The 25,640-nt window shown below is 37.1% G+C and overlaps 1 protein-coding gene across 8 annotated transcripts in view; it reads right to left on the reverse strand.

The window, feature by feature from the left end:
- pcdh15a (protocadherin-related 15a) overlaps positions 1 to 25,640 on the reverse strand; it is a 200,678-nt gene that overhangs the window by 56,099 nt on the left and 118,939 nt on the right. For all 8 annotated transcript variants that reach the window (XM_028468339.1, XM_028468336.1, XM_028468337.1 and 5 more), the window contains 8 exons: positions 24,108 to 24,301; positions 23,446 to 23,578; positions 23,200 to 23,279; positions 18,001 to 18,094; positions 12,235 to 12,363; positions 5,567 to 5,872; positions 3,324 to 3,554; positions 166 to 282 (listed from right to left, as the gene is read on the reverse strand). In XM_028468339.1, the coding sequence (XP_028324140.1) occupies positions 166 to 282; positions 3,324 to 3,554; positions 5,567 to 5,872; positions 12,235 to 12,363; positions 18,001 to 18,094; positions 23,200 to 23,279; positions 23,446 to 23,578; positions 24,108 to 24,301 (1,284 nt within the window). The remainder of the gene's footprint in view (positions 1 to 165; positions 283 to 3,323; positions 3,555 to 5,566; positions 5,873 to 12,234; positions 12,364 to 18,000; positions 18,095 to 23,199; positions 23,280 to 23,445; positions 23,579 to 24,107; positions 24,302 to 25,640) is intronic.

Raw genomic sequence — 25,640 nt, forward strand, 5'->3', positions numbered from 1 at the left:
TGCTAATTGTGGAAATTAATCTGTTCTGATTTTTTACCTTTCTGTGACGCTGACACCAATTCTACACAATCTTGTTGGTTCATAACAATAAAAAATAGAGCCTGACAATTAATGCAGGATACAAAAAAGCCTAGTTGTGAAACCATATTTGTCCTTTTTACTCACAGGAGGGTCTTGGTCATCAGCAAAAACAGCTGTGATGACTGTTCCTTTCTCTGCGTTGGGCGCCACCATGCCTTTATACAAGTCTTGTCTGAAGATTGGTGAGAAGTCGTTCATGTCCTAAAACCGAAAAGAAGATAGAAAGACTGTTTTAAAACAATGTAAATGAAAACAAATAATGTGAGCCATGCTGCATCGTGAATAATTTATTGACTCTCTTAATTATGACTGCATTAGGCAAACTGAGTGTGGTGGGCTCTAAACTATTCCAGCTGACTCAGGTAAGGAAAGGCTGTACACTATGTTAATCAAAAACACAAATCCATTTTAGAGACTCAAGTTAACCTGGAAGAAACAGTGCATATTTAATGGTTTAGCAGTTCCAATGTTGGCTTTTTTTTTTAAAAAAACAAAACAAAGTAATATTAGGCTCTTTATAATCATTGTAAGATTATGCACTGATGTCTTAAGAGTGATTCTAACTGCATTGAATTACAACATAATAGTGATTTTGGAAAGGGTATTTTTCAATACAGTGGAAAATGCTAACATTTCAGTGTAAAATGTAGACCCTGAAAATGTGTTGAAGATCAATCGTATGTTATAACTTTGTAGTCTGTTTTTGTTTGATGGAGCTGATTTTTAGAGTGAGAGACCTTCAGTGAACTCTGTCACCATAAACCAATTAATCAGCAGAGTTTATTCATTATATTTCTCTGACTGTGTGTCTAATTAGCCAAATTACTAAAATAAAAACAGAAACAATAATTTTTTTGCTCATGACGGTCAGGCCCAAACAAATGCATCAAATAACATTTATACATTTTGATGTTTTTTTTTTGTGTCTTTAAAATGTAATTAATAAAACTTAAATTCACTTGTTAAAACATGACAATAAAACCATCGATTCCGCATTTTTGAGTAAACAACATGTAGCAAAGCCTGACCACATTTTCTGTAAACATCTACTGGAATTAGATACTATTAGGTCTACAGAATAGGTCTATTAGGACTATTAATTAAATTAGCCACACATGTAATTCTTAGTGATTCTTTTTCTCTACACTACTCTACACTACATCAATTCTTTCTATCTACTTTCAATTGTTTGGCTTCAGCCATGTGCATGATGTATAAAACCAATAGTGGACACAGGCTACCTTTGATCTGAACAGGTTATCAAAAAGCTCTTGCTTTGAACTAACTGAGAGTTCCTAATGATGCATATGTTCACAAAGAAGCTTTTAACAAGAAGCATCAACAATAAGCATGTGTTGCATATACTCACATGGCTTTTCACAACATAATACACTGCACTTAAAGCATCAAGCTTGAACACAGATCTTATTTCACTGGCAAGACAAGCTACTCTCACAACAAGTCATGTTGACAGTAGATAGACATCAAAGGAAAACAACAAAGTCAAGCGTGGAAACTTGATTTTGTTTACTTAAAAAATCCCTTTGACGTTTCACATAAAAAAGTGAAAGTGAAATCACTTCAATCTTTGGTCTACAAGAAGACTGCTTCAATGTAAATGTCTTATTTCACTCAAATCCACCATTTGAATTTGTATACACTGCTTTGATATCATCCCTTAGCCAATCAAACTGGGGTACATATCTGGCAGACATCTCAAAAAATGCAACAAAGCTCGTCCCTGTCAGGACGGATTCAATCTACAGGCTAGGAGAGCTCAGACATTTCAAAGATGTGACACAAGAGCTGACAGACCCTGTAGACTCCTGTATATCCATATGCTGTAAGGCTCATAGCAGGGGGGGCAATGCTGCCAAAGTTAATGTAACACTTTCCTCTCCAGGCACATGAACTTTGACTGGCTGTAGCATGACAATAACAATAAGGAATCTGCTTTTATATTTATTTGCAAATATGCACAGTGAGCACTGTTTTTATGTGACATGCGGTCTATTAAAACAAAAATAGATACAAAAAAGCTATGGGCTATAAAGCAATAAAATAAATATTAAAGAATAGTGTTAAGGTTTTTAGGTCACTTCATAAAATGAATGCATCGAAATCAGTGGTTCTCAAACTTTCTTGGCTCAAGTACCCCCTTTCTCTTATTAATGAATGCAAGTACCCCCTTTGTCTGACTACAAGAAAACTATTTAAAAACAACTATAGATCATAATGATGGAATGAACGAGTGATAACACACATTTTAAAGAATCTCATTTTGTAAATAAGAGAAAAGAAACAGTATTTAGTGTAGTGGTTCCCAACCTTTTTTGGATCGTGACCCCATTCCGATTTTTTTACTGAATTTTAGTTGAACTAGATTTATATTTCACAAAGTGAAAGCATAGAAATACAGTTATTGTTTTGAATAAATAAATAAAAAAATCTATTCTAATTTTTCAAAAATTTCAGCTGACCCCACATGGGGCCCCAACCCCAAGGTTGAAAAACACTAATTTAGTGGCTCCTGAATAGATTTGTTTCTATAGTTTTTATCATTTCCAGTCATCTCATCTGGGGTGGAACCAAGACTGACACTTTGTTATTTTCCCTTTCTCTCTCTCTCTCTGAAGTACCCCTTGTCGTGCCATCGCGTAACCCTAGGAGTACACGTACCCCCATTTGAGAAACACGAGTCTAAAAAATGTATGTATTTATTTTATTGTTTTCAGGTATATGACCTGTGGTCAATATAGTTTAAATAAAAATAAACACGACAAACACGAGTCATAACAATGTGTGCTATGTGGCAAGCTTTTTCAGAGATCAAGAGATCAAAGATCTGAACAAATAGTAAATTATATCTACAGTACACATAATGTTTTTAAAGATATTGTGTCAGACTATGTATGTTTCTCTTGTGAAAATTTGTGGTACCAAAGCTAAAGATCTGAAATGTCCTTGTAAAACTCTGAAAATGAACAGTATGGGACGGTGTGTGTCTGAAAAATCCATTAAGCTCGGCTTTTACATAACATGAGCCTGAAACCAACGCTTACAACACGACTGCAGAACATTTGAAATATTACACTACGTCACAACCAATGCAGACCATGACTATAGTATTACTAATCACATATTATTCACAATGAGCCCTCCAGAGAGAATCGGAGGATAAATGGGAGCAAAGTGGAGCACTAAAAGGCTGTTACAGACCAGGTTTCCAGGGTCTCTCTTACCGTGATGCGGACGGTGACCGTGGCTTGCCCTGGAGGCATGACCCCTCCTTGGTCTACAGCTTCCACCTGGAAAGTGTGAGTGGCCCCCATTCCCATGGCTGCCAGCTGTTCAAAGTCAAGAGCCTGCAGCACCGCTAACTCCCCAGTGATGGGGTTCAGGGAAAACAGCTGCCGGGCCGATTCAGTCTTGATCCGATACGTGACATTAGAAAAGAGGTCAGCGTCCACTGCCTGAGAGAAGGAAGGAAAAAAAAGTAAATACATATGTGTTTCTAACTCATTATATATAAACACAATGCTTAGAAGTTTAAATCGGGTCAATGTACAGTATTATTAAAATATTCATATGGATAAATGCAGAAGTGAAAGTGACGGATAACAAGTATTCACGTTATTGTAATTGAGTTGCTTTTATGCGTAGTTGTACTTTTTTGAGAATATTTCTACATCAGTCATTTTACTTGTACATAAATACGTTTTAAATGCATTAAAATAATTCATTACATTTCTACACCCAACCATTTCTGAGCAAATATTTATTTTTTGTTTTAAAATGATCAACGAACATTGTGAAACTACAAAAAATGAAATGACCAGACAACAATCAAATGCATCACATCATAGCCGACCAATCAGATTAAATGTAATGTACGGTACCAAAACAGCTTGTCATTTTCTCAGTTTTATAGTTTAAAAAAAAAAAAAAAAAAAAAAAAAATGTATTTCATTTTAAAAATAATATAGTTTTTGTACAAATGTCTTTGTGGAAAATAAATTGAGTTCCAATTGTGTCTTACTTCCTAAGTTTATACATGAGATGTTTACTGTATGCAAGGAAACCGTGGCAAGATTTATTACCAAAAAAAATAAATGTGGGAGATGAAAGTAACTTTTACTTTGAGTACTATTCAATTCAGTTACTTTTTACTTGTACTTGAGTATTTTATGTGTGAGCCAAATATCTACTCAAGTAACAGTACTTCTGCTTAAGTAGAAATATCAGTACTCTTTACACCTCTGGATATAGAGTATATGTGCTAGTTTACATTTAGCTAACATTTTATAATACTGGTATAACAAAATCCTCTGAGCTGGAGACAAACTGGTTTATCTCACATTTAACTTGGCTTGCCTGGCGCCCACGTCTGTTTGCAGTGGATCGTGGGCTCACTGTCTTGGAGATAATAGTGTCACAGTGCCACTGTCAGTCATATTTCTGTGTTCGTCTCACTCACTCCTCTGGGTTTAACCTACCATCTGAAAATGTCACTCAAAATATGCCAGCAATTACTATGTGTTTGGTCTCTACGCACAGAGCTTCAAACAACTCAAGTTTGCCTTTATAGAAACCAAATGAATCTTAGATGGATTGGGATAAAACTACAATTAAAAGGAATTTTAGCTCTTTGTCTGACTCAGGGGCTCAAATGACACAGAACTGTGTAAGTAACAATGATGGATAAGAAAAAAATCACCCTTTAGTCAGAAAAAGGACCATATCTCAGGATCTTGTTGTGGTACATGCAGAAAACGTGCTGTGCGTCGGGCCTTTTCTCATTTATTTATCTTTTAATGGTTGATTTTATGTTCATAGAACCAAACCACTGTATCTATACTTACAGACAGTGCACTATTAAATACTAATAAGGGTTGTCAAGTTGAATGCATGTAGTTATGCGATCATTTTTTACCAATGATGCATTGGGAATGGCGGTGAGTTGGGGATCCAAACTCACTTAGGGCCCCAGATTAGTACAAAGATGATTTTTTTTTAAAATATATATTTTAAATTATTTTTAGGAATTTGTTCAAATGCTGTTATTGCAAGAAGGAAAAAATCTGTTACAATCTACTGATACATATTGTAAGGTTTTGAATTTGAAACACTAAATCAGTAGCTATTTGAGGTCAAACTACGTATTATTATGTAACTGTAACTGTAAAACTCAATTATGCCAACAGAACCTACTCAAAACAATCCACCATTAAAATAGATAGCAATGCGTGCAGCATGCAACAACTTATTGTCGTGACAATGTTCAGGTAATTTTCCAATTAAACAAAACCGTATTTTTCCTGACTTTTATGTTTATTTCAATGTGTTTTTGTGTATGTGTGCTCGTTTCTGACTTATTTATATACTGTATATAAAGGTCATGAAAGAAAACATCTTTCTTTTAAAAAGCCTTGACATTTTAGTCACTATATCAGCATCTATACACACCACACACAAAGTCGCTTACACTTAGCTGGAGGACAATTGTTCCCACAGGGCTGTTTTCAGGTACGTTCACAATATATGTTTGCTGGGAGAAGACTGGGCTGTTGTCGTCAATATCTGTGACCTGAACTCTGAGGGTCAATGTCGTCCGTCGTGGGTAAACCGCTCCATCTGAAGCCTCCACCACTAAGTTATATTGGTTCCTCCTCTCCCGGTCAAGTGGCACTCGTGTGTAGATGCTTCCATTGGCAGTGATTAAAAACAATTCCGGGTGGTTTACAATCCGATACTGGATCTGGCCATTAACTCCTGCATCTGGATCTGTGGCCTGGGGATAAAAGAAAAGGATTGACGTATTGTGCAGTGTAAAAACCTATTAGAGCTGAGTGACAACTCAGGGTAGGGTACACTCTTGGATAGGCGTTGAATCCATTACAGAGATAACACACACAAAGGCATCAAAGTAATATAAATGTAACATATTTTACTGTTGTTTACTAAAAAGTAGGGCTGTGCAATTTTGCCTAAAAAAAACGATTTTTGATTTTTTTTTAATGCACTTAAAAATGACTGCAGACATCAGATATATTGTCAAAAGTGCAACTTTATTGCTGTGATTGTCCTCAAGAGTTAAAATGTATAGAACAATCCCAAAATAAAAAGTTAATTAGTCTCTGTCATTCAACAATTTCAAGCTTTAACCCAGGTTTAAACAATAGTGCAACAGCAACTTCACAGTAGCTTAAATTTTCTGATTAAGAAATCAGATAATTACATATTCTATTACATATAACATTTTAATTAAAAAATAATAAACCCTTCCCTTAGCATATCAGTATAGTGTGAATAAAAAAATTTAACATGCCTGTGGCACACATATAATCCAATCCAATCCAATCCACTTTATTTATATAGCACATTTAAACAACAAAACGTTTCCAAAGTGCTGAACATGCGACCACAACAATAAAACCAAAACAATACAAATGAGCTCTGCCACATACAGCCTACTCCAAGTGTAAACAAATATAAACAAAGAGTGGGCTGGCTCACAACGGAATGCAAAAAAGTCCAAAAAAACTGTGGTGGGAAAAAAAATTTTTTTCAAAATAAATAAATAAATAAAAATATTTTTTGCAAAATAAAAATCGTTTTTATCTAGAAATTTGATTATTAATTAAATTGATTTTTGGCCCAGCCCTACTAAAAAGGCAACTATTTATTGCGATCTGAGAACTCCAGCTTCAGCAAGTCCTTCCTTGTTTGAGTAAATGTTTGGATCAACAAATACAAATGGAGAATCATATGGAAACACATGACCAGTCAATGTAAGTAAACAACATTTGCTTTCTTTTCTAAAGCTGCTAACAAGAACTGACATGAAATAACATTTCACTTCATTAGGAGGCAATGACTCTCAATTTAATCTAACACATGAGCCATTAAAGTTTAGCTTTAGCATAACACCTTGCATAATGTGCAGTTTTCTCATCCAAAGCCACATTAGCCATGCAGCACCATGAGTGAGCTTAGCAATTCACACCTCACCATCTCATCTTCCTTCCTTCAAAGTGAGATTAGAGTCTGTGAGCAATGTCCTTTAAGAGCTTCACAAATTGGAAATTCAGTAGTTACCGAATTTCAAATAACGCTCCTATATGATAAACATGACTAACAACTTCCAAAAGAATAGCTGTCCTCGATCATGTGATTACCAACGGGGTTAAAATAAATTTGCTGCAACACTAATTTTAATTCCAGTGTGAATACAGGGATCAGCACAAAGAGAAGCACAGCAGATCCTCTGATAACTAGTCTCTAATAACCTACACACCCACATCTAAAAATAAATGGAAACTTTCAATGAACCCTTTCCAAAACACACCATGCTAAATATTCACCCTCAACTTTTCTGCAGTTAACATCAAACAAAGAATTACTTCTAAGGCAGAGGTCCTCTAAGAGGACATCACTTTACCAACAAATATTTGATATTTATTTGTAATAATTGGTTCGTGTGTGAGAAGAGGAAAAAAATCATAGATTTTAGCAACATTATTGCTTTGACCTTTTCTTAAAAATACCTGAAGAATCTAAGTTTCACTATACATTATGCTAAATAAAAATCAAAGTTGGCTTTAAGTCTGAAAGTTTAAAAAAAAAAAATTCATAATGTAGTGCTGAACACACCAATCACTACTCATTTTCAAGTTCACTCAAATGGGAATCTTCCCCTGAGAATTTGAGGTATAAATCGTGGAATGAATTGATGACATTAAGAACTCTTAATAATAAGTAATATTTGAATAATTAATATATTTTTTAAGATAAAAAATCCCAGTTTTTCTTTTTTACAATGCAAAAAAAATTAAACAACAATTTGAGATGTAGTTGGGTTTTTCTTGAGTAGGAGCCTTTCAAAATGTACAGCACATAATGTAAATTGGAAAAAGTTAAGTTGGTTGAAAAAAATCCAAGAAAATCTTTTTTCTCGCACATTTGTTTTCTTTATTAAAAAGCAATGAGATGCTTTTAAACCCAAACATTTAAACCCCTTTCATTAAGAATTGTAATAAGTCAAATAGGATTATCGTGACAGCCTGTTCTATTCTACAATGTTTCATTCTTTATTTGACACAAATTGTCGATCAATTTGTCCTCCAGTCATCTGCATCCTCAGATTAGGGCTTTATGTCATGAAGAAACAGAATGAGTGTCTTTGTGCCACAGGATTTGTCAGTCACAAAACAAGTGATACTATTAGCACCACCAGCAATGCTGTCATTGGTGAAAGCTACGGTAGGTAAATCAGTGTGAGTATAATAGACAGGAACAGGTGGAAACCAGTTCCAATACCTGATCGGATAATCCTGGAGGCTTTAGAGTGAAGATTAAGCTACTTAACATCTTTCTGCTTATGCTCTGCAGCCATTTCTACAGTGGGAAAATGCCTGAAGTGTAGTTATCATTACTCCCTGCAGGAGCATTGCGTCAAGTAATGGGTGAATAGTCCAATGACTACATTATCACTTTCCTTTAAACTTAAACTCTGCAATGATGAATATAAAATGAAGACTTTTACATTTCTACTCTTGTGTATCTAACTGATTCCTGCTTCTGTCGTGTGTCGATGAGCTTTGGGCATAGATGGAAGAAACATTTGCTCTGCAAGATTAACTTAAAGAGAAATGTACTTGAATATCCATCCTAAAAAAAAAAACATCTGAAGATGTTTTCTTGAGCCTGGGGAGATAGAGCTTACAGTGATGAAACATTTGTCAGCCTGTCACGGGTGATGAAACATGATTATGATGAGAACTAAAAAATTGGCGTCCATTAAGTATCTGTCAGAGTTATGGCTTCATATAATAACGCTAATCCTATTTTTTCTTTTAGAATTGGTATTGGAACAAAGCTGTCAACTGTCTTTGTGACTCAGGTTAATCATATGTTCTTCCAAAAGTTCAATCTATAGTTGTGTCTGACACCATTTCTATTGCAAAAGCCCCAGGAATTATTTTTGATCAGGATAAGTCAGTATTGATGACCACTGGATAAATGGGAAATGTCTTATGCAGTAGAAGAGGTCACCCAATTACTGAATTGGCAGATATGAATCAATTCCAATTCCTGCACATTTTATCTTTAAGGGAAGTATATGTCAATGAATGAATGGTGGAGGTCATATATGGAGGAGTGGTTTACTATGGTAGGAGCACAGATGTATAGCTTAACTTCCCTATGATAAATGCGTTGTACTGTAAATAAATAATGCTTCCTTACAACACTTTGAGTTTTACGTAAAGAAAGTGCAATAAATATCCATGTAATTATTGTAATAATAAAAATATCTGCTGAAAGTATATTAATCAATAAAATAAAAAACACAAATTATTCCTGCAGTAAGTTATATGCATTTGTTATTTTGACTCCTATTTGGGACAGCGCAGCATGTTCAGGCTCGTTTTTTTTTAATTATTCAAGTTGTGGACAGAAGGTGTGTTCTCCCTGAAGGAGAGGCGAGGTGCTATTGCTCTCAGGATTGCGCCCACTTCCTTCAGTTCGATCAAACTCCCTCATGATTCAGAGCGTGGTTCCGTAAGTTGAATCTGCCTGACAGGAGCGGTGGAAAGATCGGTGGTGATCCTCATTAAAAGCTTATTTAGACATCTCACAAGGACAACCACCCTAACCGGTACCGGTTACAGATTCCATTTTCCTGCTTTAATATTTCAAAATCAAAAGGTGTTTTAAGCACAATCTACACCTCTCTGTGCACAGTGCAACACAGAGAACAAACTACAGGGCTGTTTCTTTCATTAGAGTTTGTCTGCCGAGCTAAAAAGATACATAAATGTCAATGAGCTGCGGATGAAGTGGGGAAGGGGCAGAGTAGACTGCAACACCTAAAGGAAATTTCAACAATACTGTCAAAAACTTCACTGTCCTATATTGTGTTTCTCTGGAAAGACTTCCCAGCAGCCTTCAGCGACCCAATCGCCATTAGACATTCAGTTTAACTAGCCTACACACATTCCTAGCACTCTCTTTCCTCCAACCACACTCATTATTGATGATTCAAGAACTAGGAACATTATATTATTCAATGCTATCACACAATGTATCCCAGGTGCTGCAGTTCACAGTATGTTAAACAAACTTAATTAAATGCTACCCATGCTGTCAGGAACTGTTACCAAAATAGTGTTGCATGTAGGGATGAACAATACCACCCGACGTGAATCGATGCGGACCATGAACGAGTTTAACCTTCTCTTTAACGTTTTAAAGACATGTAGGAAAATCAGTATTCATCTCTGGTCCTCTTCCTACACTAAATTGAGGTATATAATGCTTTAGCCATCTCCTACAGCAACACAACTTCTTACAATCCTGCTGCAAACTCCATACGTTCATGCTTATTGATAACTTCAACCTTTTTTGGAAACATGCTGATCTATTCAAAAAAGATGGTGTCCATCCTAATTTACATGGAGCAAAAATGCTAAAATCAAATTTACAGTCTGTGATTTCTACATGTGCATGACTAGCTGAGAGGCAGCTTAACAGGCAGCTACAGACACCTCCATAGATAGCCTACAAAGCTCTACATGATCAAGCTCCAGTATACAGTATCTTAAAGGCAGAACATTCCGTTCTCAATTTGCTAGTCTTCTGGAAGTTCCTAAAGTGTCTAGAAATAGAACAGGAGGCAGAGCTTTCAGCTACCAGGCTCCTCGCCTTTGGAACCAGCTCCCAGTCTTAGTACGGGAGGCTGCTACCCTCTCCACCTTTAAGGCTTAACTCAAAACCTACTTATTTGCTAAAGAGTATACTGTATAATAGCATTGACCTAAACACTAGGAACAAAACCCTAAACCTAAAAAATTAGGAACTAAAAACTAAGATCTTATAGAAGAACACCATCACTATATTCAAACACAATCCACCATCTACACATAGCTCTAATGGGTTGCAATGGGTGAAGTCCAGTCAGACAAGGTTGCGCCGGGTTGCAGCCAACCCCCCACTTCTAAACCTCATTGTATACCCATCACACTGCTCACACACCATTTACACTGATGTCCACCCCATACTTGTTCTCATTCCACTCACACATAGTTTAGCATCAGGTGTTTCCATGCAGGCAGACTTGCTAATACTGTATCATGTTTTTCTGCAGTCTGTGCCTTCTCCTCGCCCTACTCTCTCTTTTCTGTTTCAGGTGTCTTGAAGCTGATGATGACAGCTCCTGATCAATGGTTCACGGCTCAACTAGTCTGGGACAGTCTGATGTTCTATCTCTCTATCCTGTTCGTCCTTCTGTCCACTAACCCCTACCAGTCGAGGCAGATGGCTGCCACCTCTGAACCTGGTTCTGCTGGAGATTTCTTCATGTTAAAAGAAAAACTGTTAGAAGGAAGTATTTTCTTTCTACTGTTCAGTGGATTTGTTGGGTTTTTTCCTTTTTATTACAAATTTTATATTTTGATAGCGCTTTGAGATGACTTTTGTTGTAATTAGCGCAATATAAATAAAGCTGAATTGAATTGAAATCATTACAAGTAAATGGACTTTAGTCTAAATCTACGGCCTCCTCTTCTCAGCAACTTGGCCCAACACCAAACTGTGACTGTAGCATGACTGTGTTCAGTGAAATACTTTTCTTTTCAGTCATTGAGAAAGTTTTAGCTTAAGCTGGAAATGTGGCCACAAAGATAACCTCCTTATGTAGGATGGCAAAACCTCGTCGGCATACTGGGCTGAAGCCCGATCCCTAATCTAACTGTTGGCTCTATTTCTGAGAGCCACTTAGGAGTAAGATGCAGGTTAGCTTACTGAATGCAGACACCTAGCATTTTATGGGCTTTTTGTATCCTCTCTACACACTTTTTGCATGTGTCTTTTTATCTAAACAATTTGATGCCCAAAAGTATATAGAAATTACACAATTACTAGAAAAAACACACTTGTTTTACAGTATTACAACAGAATGAAAATGAATACTATGAATTAGAATGTATAAGCTTAATATTCTGTGAGTGAAATTAGAAAACCATGAGTATCAAGTGCATTAATTCCCAGACAAGCTCCAAATACCGTAAGTAGGTGTTTTGATTTAAATAAGCAAAGTCACTCATGGTATGAGTGGTAATATTGCAGAAGAAGATCAAGAAATGCTGCACTTACCTGAATTTGTCCTACAAAAGAGTTGGCCTGTTCTTCTTGGACAGTCAGATTTGTGGATATGGCGACGTCAAACTCGGGGTCGTTATCGTTGACATCAGTGACAACAATGTTCACTGTAGTAGTGGATGTCTATGAAAAAAACAACAACAAAAAGAGAGATGGATGAAGACCAAAAACACTTTTCATTTTAACCACAGGGGGAAAAAATGAAAACATTTGACAGTGCACAATAGGTTTCCACTAGAAATATTGATCCGCTTGGGGATCGAGTAATAATTCAGTGCGGGTGGTGCTGCTCTGAAGCATTGTGCAAGCTCCACCAACAGAGAAGAAAGAAAGAAAGACCTTGTGTACATTGTTTGAGCTCTTTGAGTGGAGTTTGCATGTTTTCCCTGGGTTTTTTCAAGCTACAACACAAGCTTCCTCCCACTATTCATTAGCTTAAATGTCAGGGTGATTGGCATCTCTAAATGTATAGGGGGCATTAGCTGTGAGAATTTATTATCTTTCTCCATGTACTGGACCTGTCAGTTGTCTTAGACTGGCGTGTTGACAGGGTTCCCAATGACTGTTATGTGTTAAACCCTGATAAATCAGATAATTTTGCCATGGTGACATTAGTAGAGGATACAGTGCTCACTCATCTAACATACAAATGCATTACCTGAAGCTTTAAAATCAATGTAGACACAAAAATATGTCGAATGAGGAATTCAATTGGTTCTTAAGTACACTGCAAGTTACCAGAGAAACAGAAATGGGTGTTTAAATGTGATGCATGGCTAATTGGAAAGGTGAGCTCTATTATAATGGTTTAATGAGAATTATTGAGTGTGTATTTATTGAGTGTGGGCTGTGGAAGGAGATGGCACTTGCAAAATAGAATAAAATTAAATAACTGTATCTCAGAAGATAGTTATCTAAAAAAAATCCAGCTATAAGAATCATTCAGCAGAAGTAATTGAAATAGAAATGTACTGTCACTTTTATTTTTTTGTACCCTACGATTAGATTTATTTGTTTTTCTTCTTTTGCTACTTTTAAGGGTGTCTACCCTTTGTTTAATGAAGGTCTTTCTCGGTTTGAAAAACCGAGCACAGTTCGTACTGTTTCTTAGATAGTTAGAGTGCGCTGCTTCATTTTTCCTTTCAGAGAACACAAGAATCCAATTGTCTTTCCATCCAGGAGGGGGTTTTCCAATCAACGTCAAGAGTACCAACTTTCTGGACATTAGTGTGATTAATGAGCTGGAATTATTCATTTACCATGAACTACATATAGTGCACACACACTCTCTCTGTCATCTTCTGTCTTCACTTTGCTTTTAGGGGACAACTGTGTCCTGAAGCCTTGATGAAATGACAACCAGGTAGAAGTTATGGATTCTCTCCTCCAAGACCAAACAATCTAAACCGACAAAAGGGGGAGGGAAGAGGTTTCTTTTGGGGGTGGGGGTATTTCCTTGCTTTGTTCTTTGCTGCTTACGATGCACAACCTGAGTTTATTACCTCAATGAGCACCAATATTCTCATTCAAAACTTGATGCAAGAGTGATTTCAATGAAGACAACAGCGCTGCCTGTGGTTTTGATGTTATTCAACGCGCTGGAGCACCAAGGGGAAAGAGATGGCTCGATTCTCTCCTTGTGTCAGGTTGCCATGGTTATCAAAGTTCTATGCTAATTACACATCCAAACCCCCTGGTGTCTCGGTCCTTTTCTCTGTAGCTCTCCATCTCCTCTGGCTCGACTCTCGACTAGTTTTGATTCTTTTGCCTCTACTACCCAGTCATCCCTGCAGCAGTGCATTGGACTCAGTGGCATTCTCACCCCCACACTCCTGCAAATCTTTATTCTTCCCTCTCGTTCGATTCCTCTCCTGGGCTGACAGAACATCTTTCTTACTGTGACATTAAGTTAACATCACTTTCGTAATGGCTTCTATTGTGGCTCAAGTACACAAAACTCAAACTTAGTGTGTGCAAATCAACTGCTAGTTGATTTATGAAACGTGTCCATCCATTGAAAGATTCTTGCAGATTTTCAGTGGAGAACACCTTGTTTTACATTCATTTTTTTCATTAGTGCCAGAGACATTCATACCCTCAACTCAACAGTTATTAGACAACAAGTCACTGTTCACCTATCAAAATCATTTCAATTAAGCACACAGTAAGTAAACAAATAAATAGAAACTACAGCACTCAGAGAGCTCAAAACTCCACCAAGTGCCAAATATCCTCTTTGCCAGTTATTGCGTTATTTGGATTAGTGATCCTGATCCTGGTGCCGGGCTTGTAAGAAATTTTCGACCCCATTAGAAACAATAGAAAAGGTCCAAATATATGTGCGCTTACATCCTTTCGGAAAATTGCGGTAAAATATGCAATCCGGATCAGATTTGGGTGAAAATTGGTGCGGTAATTGAGGAACCAACCCGACAAATTTCATAAAGATCAGTCAATGATGAAAATTTGCCAATGATGAGCGATAGGGATTTGAAAATTTCTAAAACTGATCCAGAATCTGTATATAGATCCGGATTCCCAGCAAAGTTTATTGGAATCATAAATGGCATAACGTACAAAATATAATCCTTTTTATTGTCATTGCACAAGTACAATAAAATTGCACATGCCCCCTCCCAACAACATTCAACTACACTTCAAAGATTTAAGCCAAGCAGACACAATTATCATAAAAACGGTAAAAACAACATAAGGCACAATAAAAGGTCTATCTATGGTTACAACTCTGTTAATATTCAAGTACTTTTGACATAGTCCTGCAAACAAACAGACAAAAAATCAAATAAATAAATTAATAAATACAGTAGCTGTAAAAATTATACCTCCTGGCGGAGGTAAATATAGCATTCATGTTTTTTGCTGATCACTCGTTTGAGCAGTTTAAAAATGGCAAAAGGATAGTTTGGTAGGATTGTGGCTCACTTTAGAATTGCAGATGAAGTCTGGTTTAGGGTTGGGTGGTGCCTCTAAATGTTGCAACTCAGATAAAAACATGGATAGGCCAGACAAAGCGAGTCAAACCTCTCAAACCATTGCAGGGGAAGAATGCATGAAATCACTGCTCACACATCGTTGCTATCAAAAGCTTGTTTCACTGGCTCCGGAGTGGAGACTTGCTTAAAGATGCACCTGGCGTAGCTCCAAATCGAAGCTCAAGAGAAGGCTCGAAACAACAATCTTTCTTTTGCACTCCTTTTTTTTCCCACCTGCAAATCCTGCCATGCACCAATGCAGGATTTTCATATACATAGCTCCACTTGACCGATGCTAATTTTCTTGCCGTGGATGAAAAGTAGCTGTCAGACTGAATGTTTATGAGTGAGCAGGTGAGAGGAGGGACAATCAACATCGCTCTAGTGACAGCTAATCAGCTAATGTTCATTACCTATGACAGGCGGCATCTCAAAAAGGAAAGCACATTCCACCTTTTGTCTGGATAAGAAACAGCCACAGATCCAGAGCCAGCCAGGGTGACATCTAATTTAATTAAAAGAGTTAGTATGATTACTAGCTCTCTGTAGGCATCACTGCAGCCAGACTTCACGTTATGCTGAACAATCTACTGATTGGCAAAATAAAGAGTTTCAGAGTAAAATACTGGTTCAAATACCCAGGTAATGATGATTGAACAGAGTCTAAAAACATGTACTAAACTGAATTTAGACTCAAATATATGTTCAGCTGCTAATCCAGAGAAATACAACAGTGATGAAGTATGAAGTGTGAGAATAACAGAGACAAGAAGTTATTTATTTCTGTTTTGCTTTGATTGGAATTGGAATAATTAAACAAACCCATGACAACAGTACAATGAACAGTGTCAATTTTCAGGCTTTGTCATGGCTAGTGTGATTAGTGCTATTTAAATATTACACAAAATTGTATTTTGGTCCTTGAAAAGAATACATTGACAAATCATACGATCAGAGGTACACTCTGTATAACTGTTAAAAGTTCAAACAATTGAGCTTGAATCTTTTTGATGGCAACAGTTAAATAAAATCAACAGAAAACCCAGGTCTTTCCATATTTGTACAATTCTGGAAAAAACATCAACTTTTATATTTTGAGAATTTCAAATTATTTCAAAATATATGTGACAAATGTATAAAAACATTGAATTGAACAGCCCTACTTTACAGCCCTTGTTTATTTAAAAAATAAATAAATAAATAAATAAAAAAACACTGCAGTTTGCACCAGGTATGCCTACAGGCGAGATTACGAGGTATATTTCGAAAAAACTGCATTAGCTCAGAAAGTACTGTCTTTTAATGTTTGCTCTTCTTGGTATATTCTGCCCTCAATGATCAGAGAGAGCCCCTCGTATTCCTCATTTAAGAGGCAACTCAAAACATAGTTTTTAATAGAGACTGTACTTGTCTGAAGCCACACATTTATGGACTGTACATTTTAAGCTAATGTGTAACATTGTTGTATGTATTATAGACTGCAGCTGCCTTCTAGTGCGCTTAATACTCATGCTACTAACTCGTAAGCCCTTTAAACTATATGCGGCATATAATGCTGCTCTATGCAGCTTTCTCTCTATATATTGTATTGATTGTTTTGTAGTTCTATGAAACTCTGTGGGTACTACAGATGGAAATTAGCTGTAGAGCTAAATCTGGAATATTTAATAAGCATTGTTACTTGCAAATATATAGAATTGAAATTGAAGGGTCTATGGCATATGTGTCAAACTCACGGCCCGGGGGCCAAATCCAGCCCTTCAGAGCATCTGATTTGGCCCGCAGGAGAAAATGAAGCAAAACATTACTCCATTTTTAATTATTCCACAAAATCTCCCCAAATTAAATAAAAATTGGTCAAAAAATAAATCAGTCAAAGGACATTTAATAATCTGTCATTTATTGCTTAGATATTGTTGATGCCTTCTATACTTGATGTCTAATTTATAAATGGAAGTGCAAACTTGGGCACATTATTGTTGAAATTGTTTGTTTTCCCGCCTAAAACCTGCGGCCCACTTGTGATCGAACTGGTCCATTATTGACCCTCTAACCAAAATGAGTTTGACATCCCTGGTCTATGGCAAGAAAGTCCAAACCTGGTCCTCGGAGGGCCACAATCCTGCAGACTAGTTCCCACGCTTTTTAAAGAGTTGTATGAAAATACTTTCTGTAGACACAGGTGTGTTGATCCAACACCAGAGGCTGACCTTGCAAGTGCAAGGGAATAGTCAAAAACTTCCAGTAAACACACATCTAAAGCAAATGGAAAGACTTTCCGAAAGAGGTGATCCTGTTATGAGTAACAGGCAGTGCCAACTTCATTTCTACCACCTCTGTCTACATCTTGTCCATTGGGTTAGTGTTAGTGCAGATATCCAACAGTGATTTAGTCCTTTTGATTGTGCAAAGAACAAAGTTCAATTGTAAAGAGAAGTTTAAACTATATTATAGGGGAAATGTGCAGCCAGCCCTCATTATTTTTGTAGTGCGGTAGTTTGGCAAGAAAGAAAAAGTATTCCCTACGGCTTAATGTGAACATAATTTAGTATATTTTTGACAGAAGTGCAGAGTATTACGTTCTGCAAGTTCAAACACTGATTGTTTTGTAGGGGGTAATGAGTGAGGCACTAGGTTTCAGATTTCCAAGCTACTAGACTAGACTCATTTGAGACGGTCATATTTGAGTCTAAGGAGTTCTAAATTTTCTATTATCATCGACTTTAAAGAACATGTGGATAATGTTTTATAGTAGGAGGAGCCTTACCCCTCCAGGTTTGCCATCGGAGGCTGTGACGATCAGACGGTATTGGTCAGTGATCTCTCGATCCAGGGGTTTGTCTAGAAGTAAAAGACCAATTCTGTAAAGGAAAATGAACAGACACTAGGATTACCATTACAATGTTAAATGCATTCGCTTCATAATAATCTAATCCGTGTACCCTTCGTTCTTTGGTTATTCCATTTTAAAATCAAATCAAATAAACAGTGTGATTATTTTGGCTTACTGACTTAAAACCAAAACAGAAATACAGAAATATCAAAAACCACATAAGCAGCGTTTTTCTGTTTAAAACAAAAAAAAATTCTGTTTGTGAGATATTTCAATATTTACAGGGAAATTAGAGCGAGATCTGAAGTCCACTGCAATTGGTTTCCCTCCCCAGGTCCTGGACCAGGTCTCCTCACGCAATAGGACTTTTTAGGATTTATTTCATCAGTTTTCTGGTCCTGCTCCTGTTTTCATTCAGTCTGTGGTTGTTGCTGTTCACATTTATGTTTTGTTTTGCGGTTTTACAGCCCAAATAGTATCCAAATAAACTGGTGACTGACTATCGACTGTGACACTGGTGTGAGGAACAACAGATGTTAGAATTTCTACAATTTGACACTTTTGCAAAACCAATTACACAGCTTTGAGGGCAGTAAAAATGTGTTTCAATTCACCAGAATCAGTAATGTGACTTATGCGTTGCTGTTTTTTTGTAGTAAAAGTCCCCACAACCCGTCTGTGGGTCCCCACTGTGTGGTGAGCTTCAAACATGAAGCTTTCACTCGTAGTTTCCCTTAAATATCCAAATATCACACACACAGAACAAGATTGAATTCTAAAGCAGAAAAACGCAGCTTGTCTGGTTTTTGATATTTCTGTATTTCTGTTCAGGATTTAAGTCAGTATAACAAAATAACCACACCATTTATTTGTTATTTGGTTTTAAAACGGAATAACCAAAGAATGAAGAGTACACAAATTTAATCTGAACAGAAATATACTAGTATTTTTCAGAATCAGGATCAGAAGTTTTATTACTTTACTTAGCCCAGGGGACAATTACTCGCTCAACAAATATTACAAATGAAAAGAATAAACACTAAACAAAGAAAGAAAAAGAAAAAAGACAATATATATAGGTAAATTAGGTATAGTAAAATACTGTTATTTAAATAAGGAATAAATACAAGTGCAGAGATTACAGTACAAAAAATGAAATAAGATAAAAATAATAACAATACAAATATACAAATACAATACAGATATATACAAGAATCAGAAAGCTGTCAGGTTAAAGTAATATTTAAATATCTAATAAGCCTATAAATGTCAGGAATGGACTGTGTACTCAGTGCAGTGTAAGGTGGGATTGGCTCCAGTGCCAGAGAAAAAGCACATATAGAAGATGAATAAATGGATGGAATTATACATGTAATACAGAAGCAATAGAGAAGGAGTTTAGTCACTTATTAAGGAGGAATAATGTAGCGCAAAAGGTGGGACTGCCACTGTCTTCTCACTATAATGGTGTCTTTGGTGTTCTCGAGCACACACACAGGCCACGGACACCTTGGCAACACTAATGACTGCAGCAGACACAGCACTCCTGCTTATTCACAGAGCATTATTCAGCTCGCCAGCATTTCAAACAGTGCACAAAAAAATCATGCACAGCCCTGGAATTATGTTTTTTTTTTTCATGCACAGAGGATATGTGCAGTGCACTGCACATTCATCACAAACACTGGCTCACGTGGCAACAAAAAAAAAAAAAAAAGAGGCGCACTCAAAAGGAGGCCTTGTCAGAACATCAAACAAAAAATAAAAGACAAATGAATGTGGATGCAATTCCTGGCTGTCCCTTCTAACCACCCTCCCTGCTTCATGTTTCAGATTTGAAATTTAAAGCCTCAGTCCCAGCCAAAGCGGACCGCTGCATTTCCTCCTACTTTGGTATCTGAAAAATGTGACAAGCAAATCACAAATGCCCTTGACACTGGGCTATACTCTATGCTTGGGAGCAGTTGCTCCAAGTTACAGTGCTCCTTTGAATGTGTCACACCTGATGATTGGTGATTCAAAGGAGCCAAATACATCTTTCCACATCCACAGTTAATAAATAAAAAATGCAGTGCTCCATCTTTTGCTGACTGAGGTGCTCATTTCCATTAATACATATGTTAGAGATGATCAAACATTCCCCTCTGTAATCAAAAGAGCTAAGGTCACGTTGGGTTTTAATATTGATCCCATAATAATGGTGATGATGATGAGGGTATTGATAGACAATAAAAGCTGGTGTGGTTATTAAGAAAATTATAGTAGGATCTGGGTAGTGATGGTGACAAAGATTAGGATGATTAACAATGCTTTTCTGCTCTCTGGGAGTGTATTTCTTGCTACAGCTGTAGAGGCGAATGGCGTCCCTCGTGGCTCGCTCAAATAAATTTACTGATCCTGTGCGATAGCGCCCTGCCTCCTCTTCCCTGGCAGCACAAATGAAAAGATCTTGTCGGACATATGGGACGGCGTTAAAAGCATCGTCTATTGTGTCAGTCGTGGAGGTTAAAGGCTATCCATCTTAGTCACACTAACAGTTGGTCTTTCATCAGATCATGTCTGCAGGTTATACATTTGATCTGATGCACATGGTGTGACTTCTAGGTGGTATTATTTAATCTGAGTGGAAGTAGAAAACATTAAATATCCCTGAGATGGATGCTGTGTACCTGGGATGTGGTTGCAGCAGAGTAAAATGGGAGCAACGCACAATGCAGGAAACATCTGAGAAGCTGCAAATATAATCTTTGTTGTGCTTTTACTTGGCTGCTATTAGATGAAGGAGAAATGAGTTCTTATTGTTTTTAGACTTTCACAATAAGAGTCCAGGGTACAGGCAATACAATAATGAAAAACTTCACTTCATAGATGATAAAGGTTAAAAATAAATAAAAATGTATGGAGACTTTTAAACTAACAGAAACTGTATATTTTGAGATGTTGATTTTGACTTTAAAAAACGTAATAATAATGATAATTTAAATAGATCCTCCACTATTTTATAACTGTGTCCCAAATTATTTTCCAGTTAAAGCCGTTATCTGGAAAGGACGTCTCGATGTCCCCTTGTTATTTCACATTTTGTAAAAAGTCAGCTCCAAATGGGTGAGTTGGATTTTCCCCCCTCATGAGTCATAAGGGGGAAACTCCTCCTCCTGACAATCCTCGCTCCTCCTACCCTATAAAAGAATGTGAGCTCCTCCTTCTCAAACTACCTCAGGTAAAACAAAACATAGCAAAGGCAGGTTGACATTACAGTTAGTTTCAATTTTAGCAGCCATTATATCGCCTCGTATCACCTTTATGGGATGATCTGATGTGTCTGTGACCCAATTCAACGCAGCGGTTGGACAAAACAATAGACTATCACCTTAAATTGATTTATTCTGAGGTCAGAAGAGGTGAGGAGGACAAGAAAGCGACCAAGCAGCTCATGTGAGTGTTTGAAACAGTTGACTGTTGAGAGTTTACTTCACTCGCAGCACGAGAGCTCACAATCAGTTTCATTTTTAGCATCCATTATACTGCCTCGTATTGCTTTTATGGGATGATCAGACGTGTTTGTGACCCAATGCGACAAAACAATGGACTATCACCTTAAATTGACTATTTCTGTGGTCAGAAGAGGTGAGGAGGAGAAGAAAGCAACTGTTCATGATTTACTCTCCTGCTGCTGTGATAAACACACACGGTTAACGCATACTCATGTATATGAATGAAGGTCCAAAAACAGCCTGTTTTTAGGAGTGCTCTGAAAGTGACTTTTCTCTAGAAAACAGGCACATTTGGGAAACTAAACCTCAAATGCTATGTAGTTGGCTTTCTTAGAACAATTGGAGATGGGTGAAAAATAGCATATTACTGGACCTTAAATTCAGCCTTTTAAAGCAAATTTGAGCAATGATTTGTGTGTTTTTCAGCTGGAAAAGCAACACAAGGTTTTGCATGCTTGCTTCAACCTAAGGTGATATATTTCTGTACTGATATCCTTGAAGTTAAATAGATCTAAATCAAAACCTGGGTGTAAGAGCTCCACATTCCCATGCAAGAATGTAATTCAACCTGTTAAAGAGATAACAGATAATCAAAAAATTATTGACTTACACCTTATTTAAAATCGAGCCTTGCCTTTTTCATTAAGCGTTTTGACTGTAAACCTCATTATTCATTAGTAGCAGAATCGATTCAAACTCTAACATTACTCGACTCTAAACCTGCAGCAGTGCACAAAAAAAAAAAAACAGGGTTCACTTAATCATATTGGACTTCTGAGCTTTGAAAAATTCATGGAGCTCAGTATATTGCACACTCATCATGTGCTTGAACAGCACCTGGTATTAAATTGATGGACTGTTGAGAGCTTGCGATGTGACTGTAATATTTCAAATACACGGGGAATGTCTTTAAGAAAAACAAGTCCATTCGTTTTAGAAAGATAGCTGTCACACTAAAAGACTGGGGTGACAATATGGCAGCAGATGTTCCCATTATTGGGATTGAATCACCACTGCGTTCTTTAATATTACAATAAGGAAAAGTCACAACAACAGTGAAATAATGTTTTTTTTTTTCAGTGTTGAAGTCATAATAAATATAGACACAGCTTTGTTGCACTGCTTACCCTTTTAAAGCCTCAATTAGTGGGAAAGGTGTCCAGCAGTCTGGTGTTAGCATTCATTCTTACCATATTTATATGTATAGAGTATATTGATTGATTCTCTAATAATTCCAGTGATAATAGCTGGTAAAGCCAATTAAAAGCAACACTGATAGGTTAGCAGATCACTCTCTTGCTTTTTATTCCAGAAGGTCATCACGCCTCTGCCGGCCAAAGTCACGATGTAAAAACTCAGCAACAACAAGACAAGACTACCTCAGCGAAAAAACTGCTTTTGATAACTTTGACCAGGAGAACCTGAAAAGTACAGAAGAATGCTGGAGCCTAATTACTACTTGCCAGGAGCCTTTAATGCCAGCTTGGCTGCATTCAATGCTAACTTTATTCAGCAAAATCACCACCAGGTCAAAGACAAGGACAACCACACACAAGCTTTGACAAGCTTTAAAATTACATGGTCATAATGAACCAAACCAGAGAACTTGAAGGACATGAAAAAGAATGTGGTGACTCACGTCTCGGACAGGTTAAAGACATTCTGGGAATCCCCACTTATTATGTGGTATGTGATCGGATCGTTTTCTCTGTCTGTTGCCTGGAGGGAGAAAAATAACAAGCATGAGAGCTTCATGGTGTTAGTAAGTAGTTTGTAATTCACTGCATAAAATGTAGCATAGCAGGTTTTATATGACCCACACCATTTAAATAAATAAAAGAGAGTAGGGTGTATAGTAGGTATTTCTTTCCATTTGCTGACTCACCTGCAGGTTGAGAAGTATAGCGCCTATCCTCATGGCTTCACTGATTTCCAGGTTGTAGACAAGCAGAGGGAATCGTGGGGGGCTCTGGTTGTTGGGGGGTAAAACCTCAATGTAGACCGTAGTGATGGAACTCCTGGCAGATAAATAAATAAATAAACACCCAACAATTTAGATCAAAAGCAACCTCTAGAGCTCAACTACATTGCTTTGCCTACAGCATTGCCCAAAAACGTTGTTGATCCCACATCAAAGCTCTGTGTGGTGTAGAGGCCAGCAAAGAAACGTACGATAGTTGTGTGCAATTGCTTTTCCGTTTCCTTCCTTGATTTATAAAAGTACAACTTTCGCTGCTCTTTTTCCACGAGTGCTTGAAATCAGCCTCTTTCTCAGATACTCCTTGAAACCAAAGCTGCCGTCAAGATAAATTGAATGGAGAAGTGAGCGGCCTTTCAGTTTTTCTGTCATTGAATCCTTGGATTTGTTTGACAGCATGAAATAAAAAGACGCTACACCACTTGTGAACAAGTGGTTAGAGGGTTTAATTTTTCATTTACTCAAAGCAAATGAAATGACTATATCTGGTCTATGCTTTAGCATTGAGGATAATTCTTTATTTAAAATATAAACTATTATGACCAATAACCATACTTGTTTGGCGTTACCTTCGTTGGTTCTCTGGTGCATTGTCTGAGGCTTTGACCGTAAGTGCATACGACCGTCCAACGGTTAATGTAACACCAGGAGCCACGGTGATCCGACCGGTGCGATTAGTGATGATGAAATCTCCTTGGGCACCGGTCAATATCTCATAGGTCACCAAACCATTCAGCCCCTCATCAGCGTCCACTGCTGTCAACTGAGAGAGGAGATGAAGAATTAGGAAAAGACTAACCTTATATCTGTCATAAGCTTTTAAAGATAACCTCATCCCTGGATAAAGCAGGCCTAACAGATGGATGGATCTATACGTATGAATCACAACTCTTACCAAATCAGTAGGCTCACTCATTAGCTAAGAGAAATATGTGGTTCCCAATCTTTTTGGATTTTTACACTGTGTTTAATTTGAACTAGATTTGTATTTGAGAACGTGAAAGTATAGAATACAGTTGTTTAAGCTTGTGTCCAATATGTATATTTTAAATACTAGACATTTCAGGGGACCCTATTTAAATTACAAGTGACCCTACATGTTGTCACGACCCCAAGGTTGAAAAACCCTGCATTAAGTACTCACTACAATTTGTTTGGCATCATATTATAATGAAATGAATACAGGACATCCACAGCATGCGCAAACAAGGTAATAAAAAGAAGAAGAAGACAAAAAATAAATAAATAAATAAAGTATGATTTTTGTTTGTTTCTTTACCAAACAAGGAGGACACCATTTTTGTTCTAGTTTGTTTCCGGCGTTAGCCGTTATATCAGAATTAAGTAAAGACACTTCTATCCAAGCGTCTTCATGACTCCACATCCCACAATACAATGCGTGAAAACAAAGGCAAATGTAAAGACATCTCACTGATTGTAATTATGTGTCCTAGTGAATTTTGTTCCAGACATTCTATCCAAGCTTCTCCAACTCCATTTTTAAGTCTTCTTTTGATGAAAGATCAAATAAGCATCCTTGAAGGTCTAGCAACTTTCATTAACTGCTTATAACGATCTGTTCCGGAGTCGTATGAGTCACTCTAGGAGTCATGCCCTCATTTCAGAAAGGGTGAAGGGGTAGATTCTTTAAACCGATTAAACCTGACCTTTCCATATGTCTGACATTTGTTGGTTTTTTTTTTTTCATATTTTGAAAGGTGCTGTGCTGAGACTGAATGACTGCAAGTACTGACCAGTAGCGGCGCAGGGATTTTGATTGTGGTTGGGCCCCAATAAAAATGGATGGGCCAATTAACCCTAAAACAGTGGTTCCCAAACTTTTCACAGTCCCATACCCCTTTCAGACATTTAACCTGTAGCCATGTACCCTCTACTCCTGCACACTTCAAATACAAAATAATGTAATGTCATATACAGTGTAGCTCTACAGTGAAAACTCTCTCTGAATTTTACCTACCCTAAATAATTGCATTTCCGGAAGAAAATACAAGTGAGGATGCAGGTGCTGGCTCGCATCATTGAACACTGCATCAGCATTAGCCTATCATTAGCATTAGCTAGCATTAGTCAACATTAACACT

This window comes from Gouania willdenowi, chromosome 15 (assembly GCF_900634775.1).
Source record: "Gouania willdenowi chromosome 15, fGouWil2.1, whole genome shotgun sequence".
Lineage (NCBI taxonomy): Eukaryota > Metazoa > Chordata > Actinopteri > Blenniiformes > Gobiesocidae > Gouania > Gouania willdenowi.